The following is an 18,285-nucleotide window of genomic DNA, read 5'->3' as shown; positions in this document are numbered from 1 at the left end:
AGTCTCTGACTTCGGGCTTAGCCCCCATCTGAAGTGGATTGTGGATTCTCACAGGAACAGGCTCAAACCTGAGGCTTTCACCTCCGAGAACATCCCAGATCCCAAACCAGAGCAGGAGTGGATTAAAACTAAAGAGTGAAGCCCTCAGGGAAAACAGAGATGGCTCTAGCAGAACCGGTCTGGTGCCGCCAGAGTAGCCGAAAGCAGTCTCGGGACTCCACCACTCCCTCCCACTCCTCCTTAATGCCACACCTCCCTTCTCAAGATGGCGTCACTCAGTTACCACCTCATTTTATGTCACTGTCGGAAAAGTCACCTTCGCCTCGCTTTACGGCACCACCCGAAAGATCATTTCCGCCAGAGTTTGACTGCCAGGGAAAAGAGAGAAGCTGGTTTTTGGGGTCCCGCAGGACCAAGGCTTCAGAGCACTGCGGTGATCATGGACCGCAGGAAGAAGCCATTAGACGTCACGGCCTCCTCGGTAAGTGCACTGAGCTCGGACAGCTCCGGACCCTGGGCCCGTAGGGCCCCTCGGGGCTCCTTTACATCCTAGGCTCCTTATGGGCACCCTCCCCGACCTCAGTTTCCACATAGCCCCACAGATCCCTGGCTTCCCGTGCTCCCCTTCCCCTTGTCCCTCTCCCCCGGGACCTCGGGCTCCCCTTGGCACCCCCAGATTCCGGCCGCCTCTTATTCCGGCCCCTCCCCAGATCTCGGTCTTCCCGTGTGCCCCCTCCCCTCTGTCCTCCCCAGAACCTTGGCCCCATAGTACGAGCACCTTCTAGGTGTCATCTTAGACTCCTCACTCACACCGAACCCACATAGCCAATCCATTCTCTAGTTTTGCTATTTCTAACTCTTCAGCGTCTTCCCCTTGGCTCTCCTCTTCACTGAACCAGTTGCTTCTTTGATTCAAGCTTCCCTGCCCCTAAGTCACTCTTCATTGCGGTCCACCCTCTATTCATCTGCCAGAATGATTTTCCTAAAGCTACGGGTCATCCTAAAAAAAAATTCACTGCCTTCAAGACTCAGCTGAAGTTCTACCTTCTTTAAGAAGCCTTTCTCAGTCCCTTTAATCTTAATGCCTTCTCTCTGAGATGACCTTAAGTTTATCCTGTCTAGATCATCCTGTTTGGACATAGTTGTTTGTGTGTTGCCTCCCTCACTAGACTGTGAGCTCTTTTGAGGGCAATCCTCCATATTTTTTATCCCTCATACAGTGCCTGACACATAGAAGGCTCTTAACCAAAGCTAGTTGAGCAGCTGACTGGCTTAATTAAAGATAATTGGAGTAGCTGGCATGATATGGTCATTGATCTGGTAAAAAGAAATTTCTCAATGTAAATTTTTTTTAATTTTCCCATTTATGGCCTAAGGGCAGCCAGTGGAATGAAAAGCAACATGGAAAGAGTATTGGCTGCTAAATTTATATCCTTCCTCTAACCATTACCAACTGTTTGACCTATTATCCCTAGATTTGTCCTCTGGGGCCAAACAGAAAAAAACAAAAAATTAAATGCCTTTTTCATGTGGTAGTCTTTTATACACTAGAAGATAGCTATCATGTTCACCCTCCCCCCTTAATCTCCAAGTCGTCTCTTCTACACAACAAGAGTGCCTTCAACTGATCTTTCCATAGCATGGATTCAATGCCTTTCATCAATCAAGTTGTCTTTATATTCTCTAGTTTTTCAAATAGCTTCCTTAGCCCTGGTGTCTAGAACTGAACAGGTTACTTTAAATATGGTAGAGCAGGGTTGTCACTTATTCTTGAAACCTCTATCTCCATGCCTAAGATGTCCCACTGTTTTGGGGTAGGGGGCTAACATGTATATGATTCATTGAGCCTATAGACTACTAATTTTAAAACCCAGATTAAAAAAAAAATTTTTATTTAGAATATTTTTCCACAGTTACATGATTCGTGATCCTTGCCCCCTGCTTTCTCCTCCCTCCCCCAAAGCTGACAAGCAGTTCCACTGGTTTATACATGTATCATTGTTCAAAACCTATTTCCATGTTATTCATAGTTCCAGTAAAGCGATTCTTTATCAAATCACATCCCTATTGCACTACATGGTCGATCATATATTATTCTAATGCATTCTGTTTCCATAGTTCTTCCTCTGGATGTGGATAGCATTCTTTTTCCTAAGTTCCTCGGGATTGTCCTGGATCCTTGCATTGCTACTAGTAGAAAAATCCATTACTTTGGATTGTGCCATAATGTATCAGTCTCTGTGTACAATGTTCTCCTGATTCTGCTCCTTTCACTCTACTTCGATTCCTGGAGGTCGTTCCAGTTCACATGGAATCCTCCAATTCATTATTCCTTTGAGCACAATAATATTCCATCACCAACATATACCACAATTTGTTCAGCCATTCCCCAATTGAAGGGCATCCCCTCATTTTCCAATTTTTTGCCACCATAAAGATCACAGCTATGAATATTTTTGTACAAGTCTTTTTCCTTATTATCTTTGTGGTACAAACCCAGCAATGGCATAGGTGGATTAAAGAACAGGCATTCATTTAAAGCCCTTTATACATAGTTCCAAATTGCCCTCCAGAATGGTTGGACCAATTCACAACTCTACCAGCAGTGTATTAGTGTCCCAATTTTGTCACATCCCCTCCAACATTTATCGCTTTCCTTTACTGTCATATTAGCCAATCTAGGTATGAGGTGGTACCTCAGAGTTGTTTTAATTTGTATTTCTCTAATCAGGAGGGATTTAGAACACTTTTTCATGTGCTTATTGATAGTTTCGATTTCATTCTGTGAAAACTGCCTATTCATGTCCCTTGAACATTTGTTCATTGGGAAATGGCTTGATTGTTTGTAGATTTGACTTATTTCCTTATATGTTTGGGAAATGAAAACTATGCCTGAGAGTTTTGTTTAAAAAAAAATGTTCTCCCAGTTTGTTGCTTTCCTTCTAATTTTGGTTGCAGTGGTTTTGTTTGTACCAAAACTTTTTAATTTGATGTAATCAAAGTCATTCATTTTACATTTTGCAATATTCTCTCTCTCTTGCTTGGTCTTAAATTCTTCCTTTCCCAATGATCTGACAGGTATACTAATCCATGTTCACCTAATTTATTTATGATTTCACTCTTTATATTTAAGTCATCTACTCATTTTGAATTTATCTTGGTATAGGTATAAGATGTTGATCTAAACCTAATTTTCCCCATACTGTTTTCCAATTTTCCCAGCAGTTTTTGTCATAGTGAGTTCTTGTCCCTAAAGCTAGGATCTTTGGGTTTATCCAACACGAGCTTACTGAGGTCATTTATCCCTATTCTATTCCACTGATCCTCCCTTCTGTCTCTTAGCCAATACCATATTGTTTTGATGACCACTGCTTTATAGTACAGTTTAAGATCTGGTACTGCTAGACCCCCCCATCTTTCACTTTTTTTTTCATTATTCTCCTTGATATTCTTGATCTTTTGTTCTTCCAGATGAACTTTGTTATAATTTTTTCTAATTCTATAAAAAAGTTTTTTTGGTAGTTTGATAGGTATTATCAAATTTTAATTAATCTACTGATTAATCTACTGAGTAAGTAGATTAATTTAGTAGGATTGCCATTTTTATTATATTAGCTTGTCCTACCTAGGAGCACTTAATATTTTTCTAATTGTTTAGAGCTAGTTTTAATTGTGTGAAAAGTGTTTTGTAGTTGTGTTCATATAATTCCAGTGTTTATTTTGGCAGATAGATTCCTAAATATTTTATATTGTCTAGAGTGATTTCTAAATGGAGTTTCTCTTTCTAGCTCCTGCTGCTGAGTTTTGTTGGAAATATATAGAAATACTGATGATTTATGTAGGTTTATTTTGTACCCTGCAACTTTACTAAGGTTGTTAATTATTTCCACTAGCCTTTTAGTTGATTTTCTGGGGTTCTTTAAGTTCATATCATCTGCAAAGAGTGATAGTTTAGTCTCCTCCCTACCTACTTTAATCCCTTCAATTTCTTTTTCTTCTCTAATTTCTACTGCTAGCATTTCTAGTACAATATTGGATAAAAGAAGTGGTAATGGGCATCCTTGCTTCACTCCTGATCTTATTGGAAAGGCTTCTAACTTGTCCCCATTGCAGATGATACTTGCTGATTGTTTTAAATATATACTGTTTGTTATTTTGAGGAATGACCTTTCTATTCCTATACTTTCTACTGTTTTCAATAGGAATGAGTGTTGTATTTTGTCAAAGGCTTTTTCTGCATCTATTGAGGTAATCATGTGATTTCTGTTGATTTGGTTATTGATATGGTCAATTATGTGGATGGTTTTCCTAATATTAAACCATCCTTGCATTCCTGGTATAAATCCCACCTGATGATAGTAAAAAATCCTCATGATCACTTGCTATAGTCTTTTTGCTAGTATTCTATTTTAAGGTTTTTTCATCTATATTCATTAAGGAGATTGGTCTGTAGTTTTCTTTCTTGGTTTTTGGTCTGCTTGGCTTTGGAATCAGTACCATATTTGTGTCATAAAAAGAATTTGGTAAAACTTTTTTTGATTATTCTGTCAAATAATTTGTATTGTATTTGGATTAATTATTCTTTAAATGTTTGATAGAATTTACTTGTGAATCCATATGGCCCTGGGGATTTTTTCTTAGGATGTTCCTTGATGGCTTGTTCAGTTTCTTTTTTTTGAGATGGGATTGTTTAAGAATTCTATTTCCTCTTTTGTTAATCTGGGCAATTTATATTTTTGTAAATAATCACCCATTTCACCTAGATTGTCATATTTATTGCAATATAATTAAGCAAAGTAGTTCTTAATAATTGTCTTAATTTCCTCTTCATTAGAGGTGAGATTACCCCTTTCATCTTTGATACTGTTAATTTAAGTTTCTTCTTTCTTTATTTTTATTAGATTGACTAGTACTTTATTTTTTTTTAAGTACCAGCTCCTAGTGTTATTTATTAGTTCAATAGTTCTTTTACTTTCAATTTGATTAATTTCTCCCTTAATTTTTACGATTTCCAATTTAGTTTTTATTTGGGGATTTTTAATTTGGCCTTTTTAAAATTTTCTAAGTTGCAAGCCTAATTCATTGATCTCTGCCCTCTCTTTTCTCAGCATAGGTACTCAATGATATAAATTTTCTCCTGAGTACTGCTTTGGCTGTATACCATAGGTTTTGATATAATGTCTCCTCATTGTCATTCTCTTTAATGAAGCCTGTAATTGTTTCTGTTTTCTTCTTTGACCCACCTGTTTTGAAGAATTCGATTATTTAATTTCCAATTAACTTTAAATTTGCCTTTCCATTAACCCTTGTTAATTCTAATTATATATTCCCTTTCACTCTATTCCTTTAAACCAGTATTTTGCTTTTTTCAGTGCCTCCAGTTTCCCCTCCCTTCTATTACCCACCTGCTTCCCTTGTCTTGTTTTCCTTCTACTTCTCTGTAGGGTAGGATAGAATTCTGTGCCCCACTGAGTATACTTGTTTTTCCCTCTCTAAGCCAGTTACAAAGAAAGTAAAGCTTAAGCATTGCCCGTCACCACCCTTATCCTCCCCTCTCAGCATTGATTTTTCTAGCCTCTTTATGTTATGTAATTTTCCCCCATTCTATGTCTCCTTTCCCTTTTCTCTCAGTGCAACCCTCCCTTTGTCCTTGATTGATTTTTTAAATGTCATTCATATCATATCATACATAGATCGTGTTTCATATCACATTTACATATACATCATAAATCATTTACATCATATTATCATAATCAGCTTACTTTTCCACCCTCCTACCTTCTCTACTACTGAGAGTACTTTTTGAGAGTTATAAAAATCCTCTTTCCATATAGACATATAAATCTTTTTACCTTAATGAGTCCCTTAAATTTTCTCTTTCTTATTTACCTTTCTGGGCATCTCTTGTGTCTCATATTTGGCCTTCGGTTTTTGTTTGTTGGTTTATTCCTCAGGAATGCTTAGAAATCTATCTTATTGAATGACCATTTTTTCCCCTGAAGAATATACTCAGTTTTGCTGGATAGGTGACTCTGGGTTGTAAACCCAAATCTTTAGACAAAGCATTGAGATACTGTAATAATTAAAATAGTTGGTTGTCATAAACTGTAATAATTAAAAATAGTTGAGGCCATAAACTGTAGTCATTAAAATAGTGGAAGACTTAAATTGTGGCAGTTAAAAGAGTGGATGGCTTAAATTGTGACCGCAGAAAATATGTTTTCACTACAGTGTCTTGTTTTTAAATCAATATATAAGGTGGTCACCAGGGAAATATTCAAATATACCCAAGTCAACTGGGTTTTATAGAGATTTTAATTCATACAATGAGGAATTAAAGAAAGAGAGAAAGAGAGAAAAAGGAAATAATGAGAAAAGGATAGGCTGGCCCAAGGCAGCCCTGGCCAACCCAGGCCTAAGTCTTAAGAGAAAGATCAGTCAGTCCTTAATCACTCACCACAAGATCTGTCCAAGCAAAGATTCAGAGGGACAGAGTCTCCTCAGAGGGAGTTCCAGCCAGAGTCAGCCTCCCTCAGACTGTCTTCAAGAGACTGACTCAAGAGACTGTTCCTGCTCTCAGATTTTCATCTCCTTTTAAAGGGAATTTTCTCCTATGTCACCTCCCCTAAGTTCTCCCATCTACCAATCTCAGTAGACATTTTTCAAAGGACAGACCATTCTTAGTTCACACCTGAGTAGACGAATCTTTTGAGTAATTCACACCTGAGTAGACTAGAATCTCTGAGTAAGTTTTCACCTCTTTGCTCCTTGTAAGTTCACAAGTTGCCTGACCTTTATAGGTACTTAGCACCCTTTTGTATTATATCCAAAAATAGGCATAACTTAAGAACTTTTTGTCTTACTATAAGTATGGGTTTAAGTATCTTCCATTGTTCAGCAAAGAGTTTACAACTTTATCTTCCCCTAAGGCATGCTTAAGTGTGGTGAAGTAGAGTTCTCACATTCCTGATCAAGTACCTTCACTGCCCAAATGGGGAATGGTCTTAACCCAACCTTATGAAGTAGGGTCTGGGAATTTTTTAAGGTTTACAATCCCAACCTTATGAAGTAGGGTCTGAGAATTTTTAAGGTTCACAATACTCACAGTAGGCATGAAATGGATGGTGAGCCAAAAAGAGAGACTAAGATGAAGCAGACTAGTAGTAGGACAACAAAGAGAAGGCATTCCTGAAAATTCAAAGAATAATACCCAGTGAGAAAGAGTGGCTAAACAATGTCAGATACTATAGCCTTTGGTTTGGGCAATAGATTGAAGCTTGGGTCTTTGATTTAATATCCATCTCTCTTTACACTGCCACATTGTCTCTAGTTAGTAACCATATCAGAAATCTCCTTTGCTTTGTTAGTCAGTTTAAAGTTTACTTACTAAATTTGCCTGTTTTAAATACTTTGATGATGTTATGAATCTCAGTATAGTAGTACTTAATATTTCATTGCATTCATGTCCCATATTGTATTTAGCCACTCCCAAATTTATAGGCATCTACTTTGTTTCTGCTTTTTTGCTACTACAAAAATTTCTGCTCTAAATATTTTGTTATGTACATGGTCTTTCTTTGTGTCTTTTACCTGGAAATATATAACAACTAGTGAAATCTCTGGATCAAAGACCAGGGACCTTTTCAACACTTCTTTAGCAAAATTCCAAATTGCTTTCCAGTATAGTTGGGTCACTTCATAGCTTCACCAACAGTGCATCAGTAGGTTTGTATTTCTACAACCCTATCAATGTCAGCTTTCATCTTTTGTCATCTTTATTCAATTTGCTGAATATGAGGTGAAACATTAGAGTTGCTTTGATTTTCATTTTATATTCTTTAGTTTTGATGTACTTAGTGTTAATGTTGGTTTGTGATTTGAGAACATTATTATTAAGATGCATTTTTGTGTTAGGGAGCTTCTTGAGATCTTTCAAAGTTCTATCTAGTTTCCTAAATGCAACTTAGTCCACCTAATCATCTCTTATTCAGTTTGTCCAAGATATATATATATTTAATAGGATTAACTAAAGGAATAGCTCAATAAGCTGTCAATATAACCACATACCCATTTTCACCCATTAGGCTTATTTAAAGTAAGAGGTAATGGCTTTTTATTTTTGTTCTAGTTAGTGGACCTCAAGGCTGAACTTTTCCGAAAACAAGAAGAATTTAAAAAAGAAAAACTTCTCAAAGATGCTGGAGTTCCAGGGAAACCAAAATCAACCAACAAGGTAGAAGTCCAATATTTGTTTATCTGTAGGTATAAAACTTTTTCACAGCAATAGTTACTTTCTTCTGAACCCAGAGGGTAGCAAACAATGTTTTGTTTTCAATAAATAGATCTAACATAATCCCAGAGGGGGAAAATCCAGAGGAGATTCCAAGTGGGAACAGAAAAATAATAGAAATGTAGTTGTTGGAACCCTAAAAGAGTTGGTAATGGCTTTCAGATTTTGGTGGTTTAGCAACATTTTTTTTTGTTAAGTATGTACATTGAACATTGTTCTTCAAATATATAGTTTTCTAAAATTAGAGTACTCATTGAGGTGGTAATTAAGGGATAGATTAATTTAGCTCCTACTGATACTATGTAGTAATTAAAATAGTGGGAGTCATAAACTGTGACAGATAAAAGAGTGGTTGGCTTAAATTTTTGACCACAGAAAATATGGTTTCAAGACAGTGTCTTGTTTTTAAATCAAATATAAGGTGGTCGCCAGGGAAAAATTCCCAAATATGAAGTATACCCAAGTCAGCTGGGTTTTCTAGAGATTTTAATTAATACAAATGAGGAATTAAAGAAAGGGAGAGAGAGAGAAAAAGGAAATAATGAGAAAAAGATAGGCCAGCCCAGGCCCAAGCCCTAAGAGAGAGATCAGTCAGTCTTTTATCCATTCACCACAAGATTTGTCCAAGCAAGGATTCTAGTGTTCAGAGAGACACCAGTTCAGCTTCGGCCAGCTGCCATCTCCAGAGGGAATTCCTCTGAGACTTCTTCTCAAGGCAGCTTTTCCTCTCCTTTTAAAGGGAAATTTCTCCTATGTCACCTCCCCTAAATTCTCACATCTACCAATCACAGTAGACATTTTCCAAAGGACAGACCATTCTTAATTCACACCTAAGATGGCTAAACTTTTGAGTAATTCACACCTGAGTAAGTTCTCACCTCTTTGCTTTTTGCAAGTTCACAAGTTGCCTGACCTTTATAGGTACTTAGCACCCCTTTGTATTAGATCTAAAAATAGGCACAGCTTAAGAACTTTTGCCTTACTATAAGTATGGGTTTAAGTATTTTTCATTGTTCAGCAAGGAGTGTCTTCCCCTAAAGCAGGCTCAAGTAGGGGTGGAGTAGAGGTCTCACATTCCTGATCTAAGTTCCTTCATTGTTTAAATGGGGAATGGTCTTAACCAAATCTTATGAAGTAGGGTCTAAGAATTTTTAAGATTCACAAACAGCATAAGAAGATTAGGGGCTTCCATTCCAGCAAGACTGTGGAATGCCCAATCCACCCCAGTTTGCAAGGTCTCTCGGAAACCATAGCTTAGAAGTTGCCAGACACATAGCCAGCTCCCTAGCATAAGAAAAACAAATATTGTATGTTTCTTCCAAGAAAATTACTGATGCAAGTGTTCTGTGAGAACATATAATATTGTATACAAAATTGGGTCATATTGAATTGTTGAATTGACATGTTACCTGTGATTTATTATCCTGTAGAAAACTCTGTTCAGAACCACTGAAGTAATCTAAATCTATCACTTCTATCTTGTAAATCATTAGTAACCACTGTCCCTGCCAGAGGCTTACCTAATAATCCCTTAGCCTATGTAATTTTCCCTATAAAGTATGTACCCCAAATCATTAAACTTTGTCACTGCCCAGCAAGAGGACTTCTGTGTGTCTATCAGTCTGGCAGTTCGACCCTCCTGTAATCCCAGAACCATTTTTCTCATCCTAGTTCATTGACCCACAAGTAGTTCTTCAAGCAGAACTCAACAACTCTGTGTAGAAATTTTTAACACATCAGAGTCTCTGAGCTTGCATTATGTGGCACCATAAATGTGCTTTATGTTCAATTGACTAATTATTTGCAAATTATTTTCCTTCTCTGGCCAATAAGTAGTTAATAATAAGCTAAGAAGCTTACTGATAATCATGTATTGGGTTTTTTTAATTCCCCAGAAACCAAGTATTTGGAACAAACAGAATGCTGGTGTTTCAGAACGGGCTGAAAAAGATGCCGAACAGAAATCTGAAGAGCAAAAGACATTAGATAAGTCAAGGTAATGTCAAACCCCAGAAAACACAGGTTTTCATCTCTTTCGAGCATCTTAACTTTAGCCTGTAGACAAAGTCCCTAAATTATGCTAACAAGATGGATGTTTGCCCAATTGAACAGAAGCCCCCAAGAAAAAGAAGATTCAATATTGCTTGCTCCTTGAGTTTTCTGTCTGTTGAAGTCAGTTTGGCACTTACTTGTCATACTAAAGGAATGATGGTTCAGTGTTTTAGCACCCTGGTCCAGTTTAGTTGTGGCAAAAGTCTCTGGGATCACCTGTTCCATCTGGTCCTACTTACTCCTACAAGAAAAGAAACCTCACCAGAACTAATGGACAGAATAGCCACTCCTTTGATGGAATGCCAGTGAGTTGTCCAATCTTATTTGAATTCTGGATGATAAGTAGAGGTGGTGTGCCATCATCTAGAAAAGGCTGGGCTAAGAGTCATTAGGGCCCCCCATCTCTTCTGGCTTTGTGACTCTGAACAAGTCTCTGGACCCTGTTTTACTCTTTTGTAAAATAAGGATAATGACACCTGTAGCTATACTTGCCCTCACAGAAGGGTTGTGAGGCTCAGCTGATACCATGTCTGTAAAGTGCTTTACATACTATAAGTGATCTATATGTGTCGCTTCCTGTTGTAATTGGTCTGAGTCATAGATTGCTCCTATCAAAATAATGTACATTGTAATAATATAAACACCAGTGTGAGGAGCCACTAACCCACAGGTGATCTGGCTATGGATTCTTGGCAGTTGAGGCTAGACTGTGATTTCTACTGTTTTAAAATTCTTTGAAATTTTAAATTCTATTTCTTTTATGCTATTTAAATTCTATTAAATTCTACAATATTTTCTTGTCAGTGTGTGGGTCCCTTTTCTGAAAGCTGCTGATAGAGTATTTTAAGATCTCTCACCTCCTCGACACTTAAAGCCAGTTGTAGTTTGGGATCTTTGGTAACTCTTGACTAGCCTTATTTTATTTATTTTTAACACTTTTTTCTTTAGGGAAAAATTAGAAGAGAAAGCCAAATTGTATGAGCAAATGACTAAAGGAGACTTCTTAGGTGAGTATACTGAGAGATGATAGGTTTCTAATTCTGTCTTTTCACATAGAACCCTATTGAAATAGGTGTCTTGTTTTTGAACAACAGTAATAATGGGGAAGAAAGATGCCAAGTATTCAAAATCCAGTTGGCTTCTTCTGTACATACATAGTAGAAAAGGAATTGAATCAAATCATCAATATTTATTAATCTTTTGATTCCACACATGGAGTCAATCAGTCAACAGATAGATACCTGTGCTAGGCACTGTGATGGGAACTGGGGATACAAATAAAAAGAATGAAATATTCTTGGCTCAGATAGGAACTTCCATTCCATGCTAGGCATTGTGTCACAATTTGATGAGGTTTTGAGACAGTGCTCCTATTGACCCATATTTCTCCTTACTCCTCCCTCATTCATAATAGTCTTTGAATAAATCTTTATTGAATGATTAGATAGGATTCCTGTGACTCTTTTTTTAACCTTAAATTTAGTATAACAAATTCACATAAAACAGTTTCATGAATTTGTTTATAAAATAGACCAAATAAAGTTCACTCCATATGCAGTGATACAATTCTTCCCTCTCACACTGAGAATGTCTTGCAGATGCTCTTGGTCTTCCCCCAAACTGGTGCCCTCTTTTAATAATACAGAGAGGACGACTCATTCTGTTCCTGTCCTCTGTCATTGGCCCAGTGTTTCTCTGAATCTTAACCATTGTGTTCTCTGGCCAGTGACATTGTCACTGGGCATAGATTCCTTCAAGAGTCAGTTTTTATTGATAGTACAGTGGACAGCTGTAGAATCTTGAAAGGCTTCTTTCTTCAGGGAATTTTAAATAGATGTGGAATTGATATCTAGCAGTCAGTGTGTGTCTTTGTAAAAGTGCACAAGGAGAGTTCAGGCATTGTCCAATAAACCTGTCTAGGGGAATGTCAGCCACCATAGAGAAGAACGTGATGTTTTGTATTCATTTCTAATTCAATGTGTTCTTTGATGTCAAATATCTAAAAACTGATTTTTCTCTCAGATGAAGAAACAGAGGAGATGTACCTTGTGGATTTCACCCAAAAGATCATAGACAAGCGAAGAGAAGTACAGGCCTTAAGCCTGAACAAAGCATCTAAAAAGACAACAGCAAAGGAGGCAGATGAAGACGAAGGTCTATCTGAAGTAGATATCCCTCCTCCCCAAGACCCCAGTGAAGAATGGTTTGTAGCATTTATACAGTCATGCTTCATTATAGCACACTCACTTTTTTCCTTTCTTCTCATCGTTTTCATTACTGCCATACTCTCCCTTCCTTACTTTTTTCACTTTAGAATTCCTTTGTAGGTGAGTTCAGTCTAAGTGATAGTAAGACTGGAATGGCTTATCACAGAGGTAAATGTGGTAATTTATGACTGTAGTTAATTCCTTTTGTCTATCCACAACACACTATATGCCTTTCAACAGGGGTTTAACAGAAAATTTAAAAGTGTTTTGAAGAACAAAGGCAAGTGTAAAAGTGATATTTGGTTAGAATTGGACTGTTCGGGACCATTTCTTTTGCTACATATTAGAATTAATATCTATGCTACTTTATCTTGTTTCTTTTCTTTTTTGAGCTACTAGCATTAACAGACATTTTGTCCAGCAGGGAATAAAGGCTAGCTGCAGTAAATATCACTCAATTATGTTGTGTACAAAGTAAATGAAAGCTTAAAAAAATCCTGATGTAAGATTTAAATTAATATCCAATAACTCCAAGTATTATATTTTATAACATTTATTAATAATAACTTGAAGTAGAAGAAATAAAAGGACAAAAATAAAAGCCTGAGTAAAACTCTCTTGCCTTTCACCTCATCCCACCTCCACAGATGTGATCGGGGGGGAAAAGAGGGAGGGGCAGGGTCACACAAAAACTTTATCTCCAAAACATAAGGATGTAATGTGAGAAGGAACATGGGAAGCTGGGATTTAGAGTCCTGGGGAGCAGATTCTAATTACACACTGAAAATGAATCAGAAATTATATTCTTTTTTCTTTAATAAAGTTAGATTATCTTGGGTTAAAAAAAAAAAGACTATGACTTACCTCGATGTAAATAGTTATCCTTTATTATTTAAATGATCCTGAATTTCACCTTCTTGTTTTAGTGTTTGGTAAAAACACAGGTTGAATGTTTTATCTTAGTGGTGATGTTGGTTTCCAAGTACTTTGTCAGTTAAAATTCTGAAAAAAGTTCTCTTTGCCTAAAGAGCTCTTGGAAGGAGATGTACTTTGTCTGATGAGAATTATAGTGGGAAAATCCCAACCTAAGATGTTGTCCCCATTCTTCTCCTTTTACTTAATCTTATTCTTCAATCGCCTTCCACATCCATTTTAGCTAGACCTAGTCTTTTACTCTCTTTGTCTGTTTCTGCATCCCTCTTTCTCCCTCTTCTCTCCTCTCTCCTCTATCCTCTGATAACCGAGCATTTAATTATATATTAACACTCATTTTGTCCTAAGATGATTAGTTGTCTTTTTCTTTTTTTAATGAAACACTTTCTGTCCTAAGACAGAATGACAAGAGCTAAAAGAATGACAAGGGCTAGGCAAACAGGGTTAAGTGACTTGCCCAGGGTCACACAGCTAGGAAGTATCTGAGGCCAAGACCTCCCTTCTCCAAGCCTGGCTCTCTTACCACTGAGCCATCCCTGATTGATTGTCTTTTCACATGTATATGCCTCATTTCCTCGTTTAGATTATAAGCTTCTTAAGAACAAGTATCATTTCCTATCTTTCTGGTCCCATGAGTACCTAGGATAATCAATATTTGCTGATTGAATGGTAAGTTTTAACTATATTTATCTGACTTCCATAATCCGGGAAACTTTGTTTTCCCCAAGTTCTTTAGGAATAAAATTCATTACAGAAACTCCATGTCTTTTGAAAGGTTCCATTGTTCTTTTATTAACACCATATTATCACAAGCAATTTTTCAGGGATCTGAAGAGTTTGGGAGACAGTTGAAGGTGTTGCATGCCACCATATGGTAAAAAGAGCTGCTTTACCAGCATCTTTTAACGCCTTTTTGTTTTTAAATTAAGCTCTAGAATTCTAATTGCTCATAAAAAGTACTCTGTAGTTAAGTTCCAGGTGGTGGATAATCTTTCAGCAGTGATACTGTAAATAATGATGAAGGCCATCTGGCAAGATCTTTTTTTTATTCCTTTCAATTTATTCATTAAAAAAAGAAACTACTTAGACAGTTAGACATTTTATTTCTTGTAGTAATCAGTTTAGGACTGTAGCGATGAATTCCCAGGCATTCCGTTTTTAATTCATGATTTGAATATTGAAATCTCAATCTGTGTATTTGCTTTCAACATGTTTGGGAGAAAGAACATTTAAAGAATTCCAACTGCATCTTAAGTATGCCTGTGAGCCTGACTTTTTAATCAGTCAGTAAATATACAAGTATTTACTGAGGCCTTGCCCTGGCATAATAGAAGAAGCATATGATCTGCTATCCAAAGCCCTGGGTCCTAGTGACTGTCACCATCAGCTTTGAGGTCTTAGACAAGTCATTTAACTGCTGGTTGTCAGTTTCCTTCTTTGGAAATGAAGGAAATTGAAGTGGTCATTAGGGGATCTTTGAGACCCTGCCAGTATTTATATTCTGGAGCTCTGTCTTGTGTCCCCAGCATTGTATGAGCCACTCTGGGATATATAGTGCTAGGGACTGGCCTGGGATTTCATTGGAATAAATTTCTGCCTTTTCTGAAACTTCAAATTTTAGAGAGTAGCCTAAAACCTTGAGAAATTTAAGGGACTTGCCCAGTATGTGTCAGAGATGGGCCCTGGACTCAGGTCTCCCAGGCTCTAGCCACCTTTCCAAACAATCATCCTTTGTCTCTGTCGAGATATAAAGCACAAACATCACACGAGGTTAGGGAGATGGCTTGGTGCAATGGAAAGAACACCAATTCTGAGTCAGAGAACTTGAGTTCAAATCCTACCTCTGATTACTATCTGGGTGGCCTTTGGCAAGTCACCTAAACTCATTGTGCGGTCCCCTTTTCCTTATCTGTAAAATGAGGAAATTAGACTAGATCACCTCCCAGATCCCTCCTGGCCTTGGACACACTGCCTTAGATTCTTTGTTCTTAAGGAATTTATAATCTTTTAAAATTATCTTTTCAGTTCTGTTAATCACATCACAGGGCAGTCACTGTGTGACTTTGGGCAAGTCTTCTTACTGAGCCTCATTTTCTTCATCTGTTAAACAAGGGAGTTTGATTTGGTGATACCTTAAGACCAGCTTTGAAATTGTAGGTATTGGGGCAGCCAGGTAGCACAGTACAAGGCCTAGAATCAAGAGGTCCTGAATTCAAATCTGGCCTCAGACAAGTCCTAACTGTGTCATCCTGGACAAGTCACTTAACCCTGATTTCCTAACCCTTGTTGTTCTTCTGTCTTAGAATTGGTACTAAGATAGAAAGTAAGACTTAAAAGAAAGAAAGAAATTCTAGTTATCAATTGTGCATTGGTCAAGTTGTACAAATAAATATTTTTCTATTCTCATTTGCCTTGTTTTTTTTCCCTTCCTTCATAATCTTATAAACTTCATGAATTGGGCAAAGTTAAGAAAAAAGGAGGCCAAGAGGGGGATACAAGGACTTGTTCAGGCAGTTTTTATATAGTACTGAGGATGCCTCTGCAATGTCCCAATGTAAAAATAATAAAATACCCTGACCTCATAGAAATGAAAAAAATCTAAGGGGAAAGCAACTATCATAATTATAGCTCACATTTCGATAGCTATTTAAACTCTGAGGATCACAACCCTTGCAGCAACTCTTTATGTTTAATTGGGCAAGTATCACCCCCATTTTATAGATGGGGAAACAGGCCCTGAGAGGTGAAATGGCCTCCATCTCCTAACTCCAGTTCCTACACTCTATGCACTATGGGGCAGAACAAGGACGAAGATTGGAATAAGCTGGGTGAAAACTTTTTGGATGTAGAATAAACTTAAAGAGGGGAATATGATATAATTTAGGAAATTTCCATCCACCTCTGGACTATGCATTAGCAGCCTTGAACTATGGTAGTATTTGTTAGAATTCAGAGGCATAAAAGACCCAGTTCTATGAAAGTTCTAAATGTGAGAGTAGAAGATAATGAATCTGTCGTGTGTCAACTAAATTTTTAAAAATATTTTCTTTAATGGCTTTCAATCAGTAAGTCAGAATGTTCTTTAGCCAACAGAGTACTATATTCTTTACCAAGCACCAACTTCCTACTTTAGGAAAGTGTCAATCTGAAATGACAGATCTTTCCTGACATTTTTTCCCCTCATTTCAGGGTTGATTATGTGGATTCTTTAGGCCGTTCTAGGCGCTGCATGAGGAAAGATTTGCCAAGCCTTTTGGAAATGGATAAAAATCTTCAGGGAAAGCTGTAAGTGACTTGAAAGAACTCTACAGTGGCACTGTATAAAGGAAGCTCTGTTTTATGGGGGTGTTTTTGATATCTCAGTGGCCTAACAGACCTGTAGGGCACACTCCACTCTAGAGTTAGGCAGGCTCTGTATCCCCCCGAGCCTTCAGAGGCTCCTCCTCGGTGGATTGAGGGGGTCAGACTCTGTGACTCGGGTCCCTCCCAGCTCCAGATCTCTGATCCTCAGATGTGAAAGGCCTAGTTTGTCCTGCCTCTTTAAGCTGACAATGCTGTAATCTCACAGAGTCTGTGCCCTGCTGTCACCTTTTCAAATGAAGTTGTGTGTCCCGTTATCAGCCCTCTTCTGCGGCTCTCGTCATTTACCCTTGGAAAATGCTTCCGCTCTGAATTGGGGGATAAGACTGCCTCTCTTTAAGCGACACACAACTCCTATTGAAGGTAATGCTGCTGGTTTTCTTGTCTGTTTACCTAGATATGTTCCTGACAAAACTCTGTTGTCTGAGGACATGAAAAGAGAGCTCCAGCGACAGCAGTGGGAAGAGGAGGAAAAAGAGGCCCTGAGCAGACCAGTGGGGCCCATCCATTACGAGGACATTCGAGAAAATGGTATGGTGCTTTTTATCATGCTTTCTCCTGAATTAAAGTTAGACATGTGGGGGGAGAAATTAGTGGAGATCAACAGCTGTAATGAAAACAGCTGATGTCCAGGCATTTTTATTACCCTTAAAAAGGGATCAAGTCTTTTTTTTAAAAAACCATCAACCAAAGGAAGCCTGTTGACTCATAGCCAAAGAGAAGTGGGAAAGTTCCATAGTTATAGATTAATAATTGTAGATTAACAATCTCCATTTTACCTCTTTGTTTTTTGCCAAGCAACATGGATGTAAAATTGTATTTATCCGTTTTTTGTCTTTATTTGGGCTTGGGTCTTTTCCTTTCTGACTATTAGGATAGTGAATTGATATAACTTGAGCCTTCCTAGAAATTGAGGAAGCACAATCTCTCATACAGCTTTTATTGATTTCAGAGGCCCGACAGCTTGGCGTTGGCTATTTTGCCTTTGCCCGGGATAAAACCATGAGAAACAAGCAAATGGAGACATTAGAAATGCTGCGAGAACAGGTAGGCGGTTCCAAGCGGATGCTCTGGTTTCTGTGGCTACGCTTTTCCTTATCATGCTGCTCTTTGGGGAGAGAGCAGAGCTCTGGCAACCTCAGAGACAGGGCCGAGGCCGTTGTTGCCGGCCACGGCCGTTCTGATATTAGACGTCCCGGCAGCCTCGTTCTCAGTTTGCCTGAACAATTGAGTGTCGAAAGAGGACACGGTAGGAGGTTTCTGACTCTTGTTAGTGGCCTTGTGAAGAGAAGCCGTTGGTCCTCAGCTGGAGCCTTGCCCCTCCTCCTCCCCCCCCCCCCCCAGCCGCCGTGCCACGTGACCCAGCACCACGTGTCCAGCCTTTACGAGAACTTAGCGTGCTCACGTGCGAGTTTGAAATACCAAAATGCAAGATTTTCATCT

General features: G+C 38.1%; 1 protein-coding gene across 1 annotated transcript in view; it reads left to right on the top strand.

The window, feature by feature from the left end:
* The first annotated feature begins 239 nt into the window (after positions 1 to 239).
* The window catches only part of CCDC174 (coiled-coil domain containing 174), a 27,506-nt gene continuing 9,460 nt past the window's right edge, over positions 240 to 18,285 (top strand). The window contains exons 1-8 of the mRNA XM_001366409.4: positions 240 to 481; positions 8,129 to 8,233; positions 10,186 to 10,286; positions 11,291 to 11,349; positions 12,365 to 12,545; positions 16,672 to 16,767; positions 17,240 to 17,373; positions 17,795 to 17,889. Of these exons, the coding sequence (XP_001366446.3) occupies positions 266 to 481; positions 8,129 to 8,233; positions 10,186 to 10,286; positions 11,291 to 11,349; positions 12,365 to 12,545; positions 16,672 to 16,767; positions 17,240 to 17,373; positions 17,795 to 17,889 (987 nt within the window). The 5' untranslated portion in view covers positions 240 to 265. The remainder of the gene's footprint in view (positions 482 to 8,128; positions 8,234 to 10,185; positions 10,287 to 11,290; positions 11,350 to 12,364; positions 12,546 to 16,671; positions 16,768 to 17,239; positions 17,374 to 17,794; positions 17,890 to 18,285) is intronic.

Source organism: Monodelphis domestica, chromosome 7 (assembly GCF_027887165.1).
Source record: "Monodelphis domestica isolate mMonDom1 chromosome 7, mMonDom1.pri, whole genome shotgun sequence".
NCBI lineage: Eukaryota > Metazoa > Chordata > Mammalia > Didelphimorphia > Didelphidae > Monodelphis > Monodelphis domestica.
Note: the sequence above shows the minus strand (reverse complement) of the source record. Positions and strands in the feature narration are given on the sequence as shown.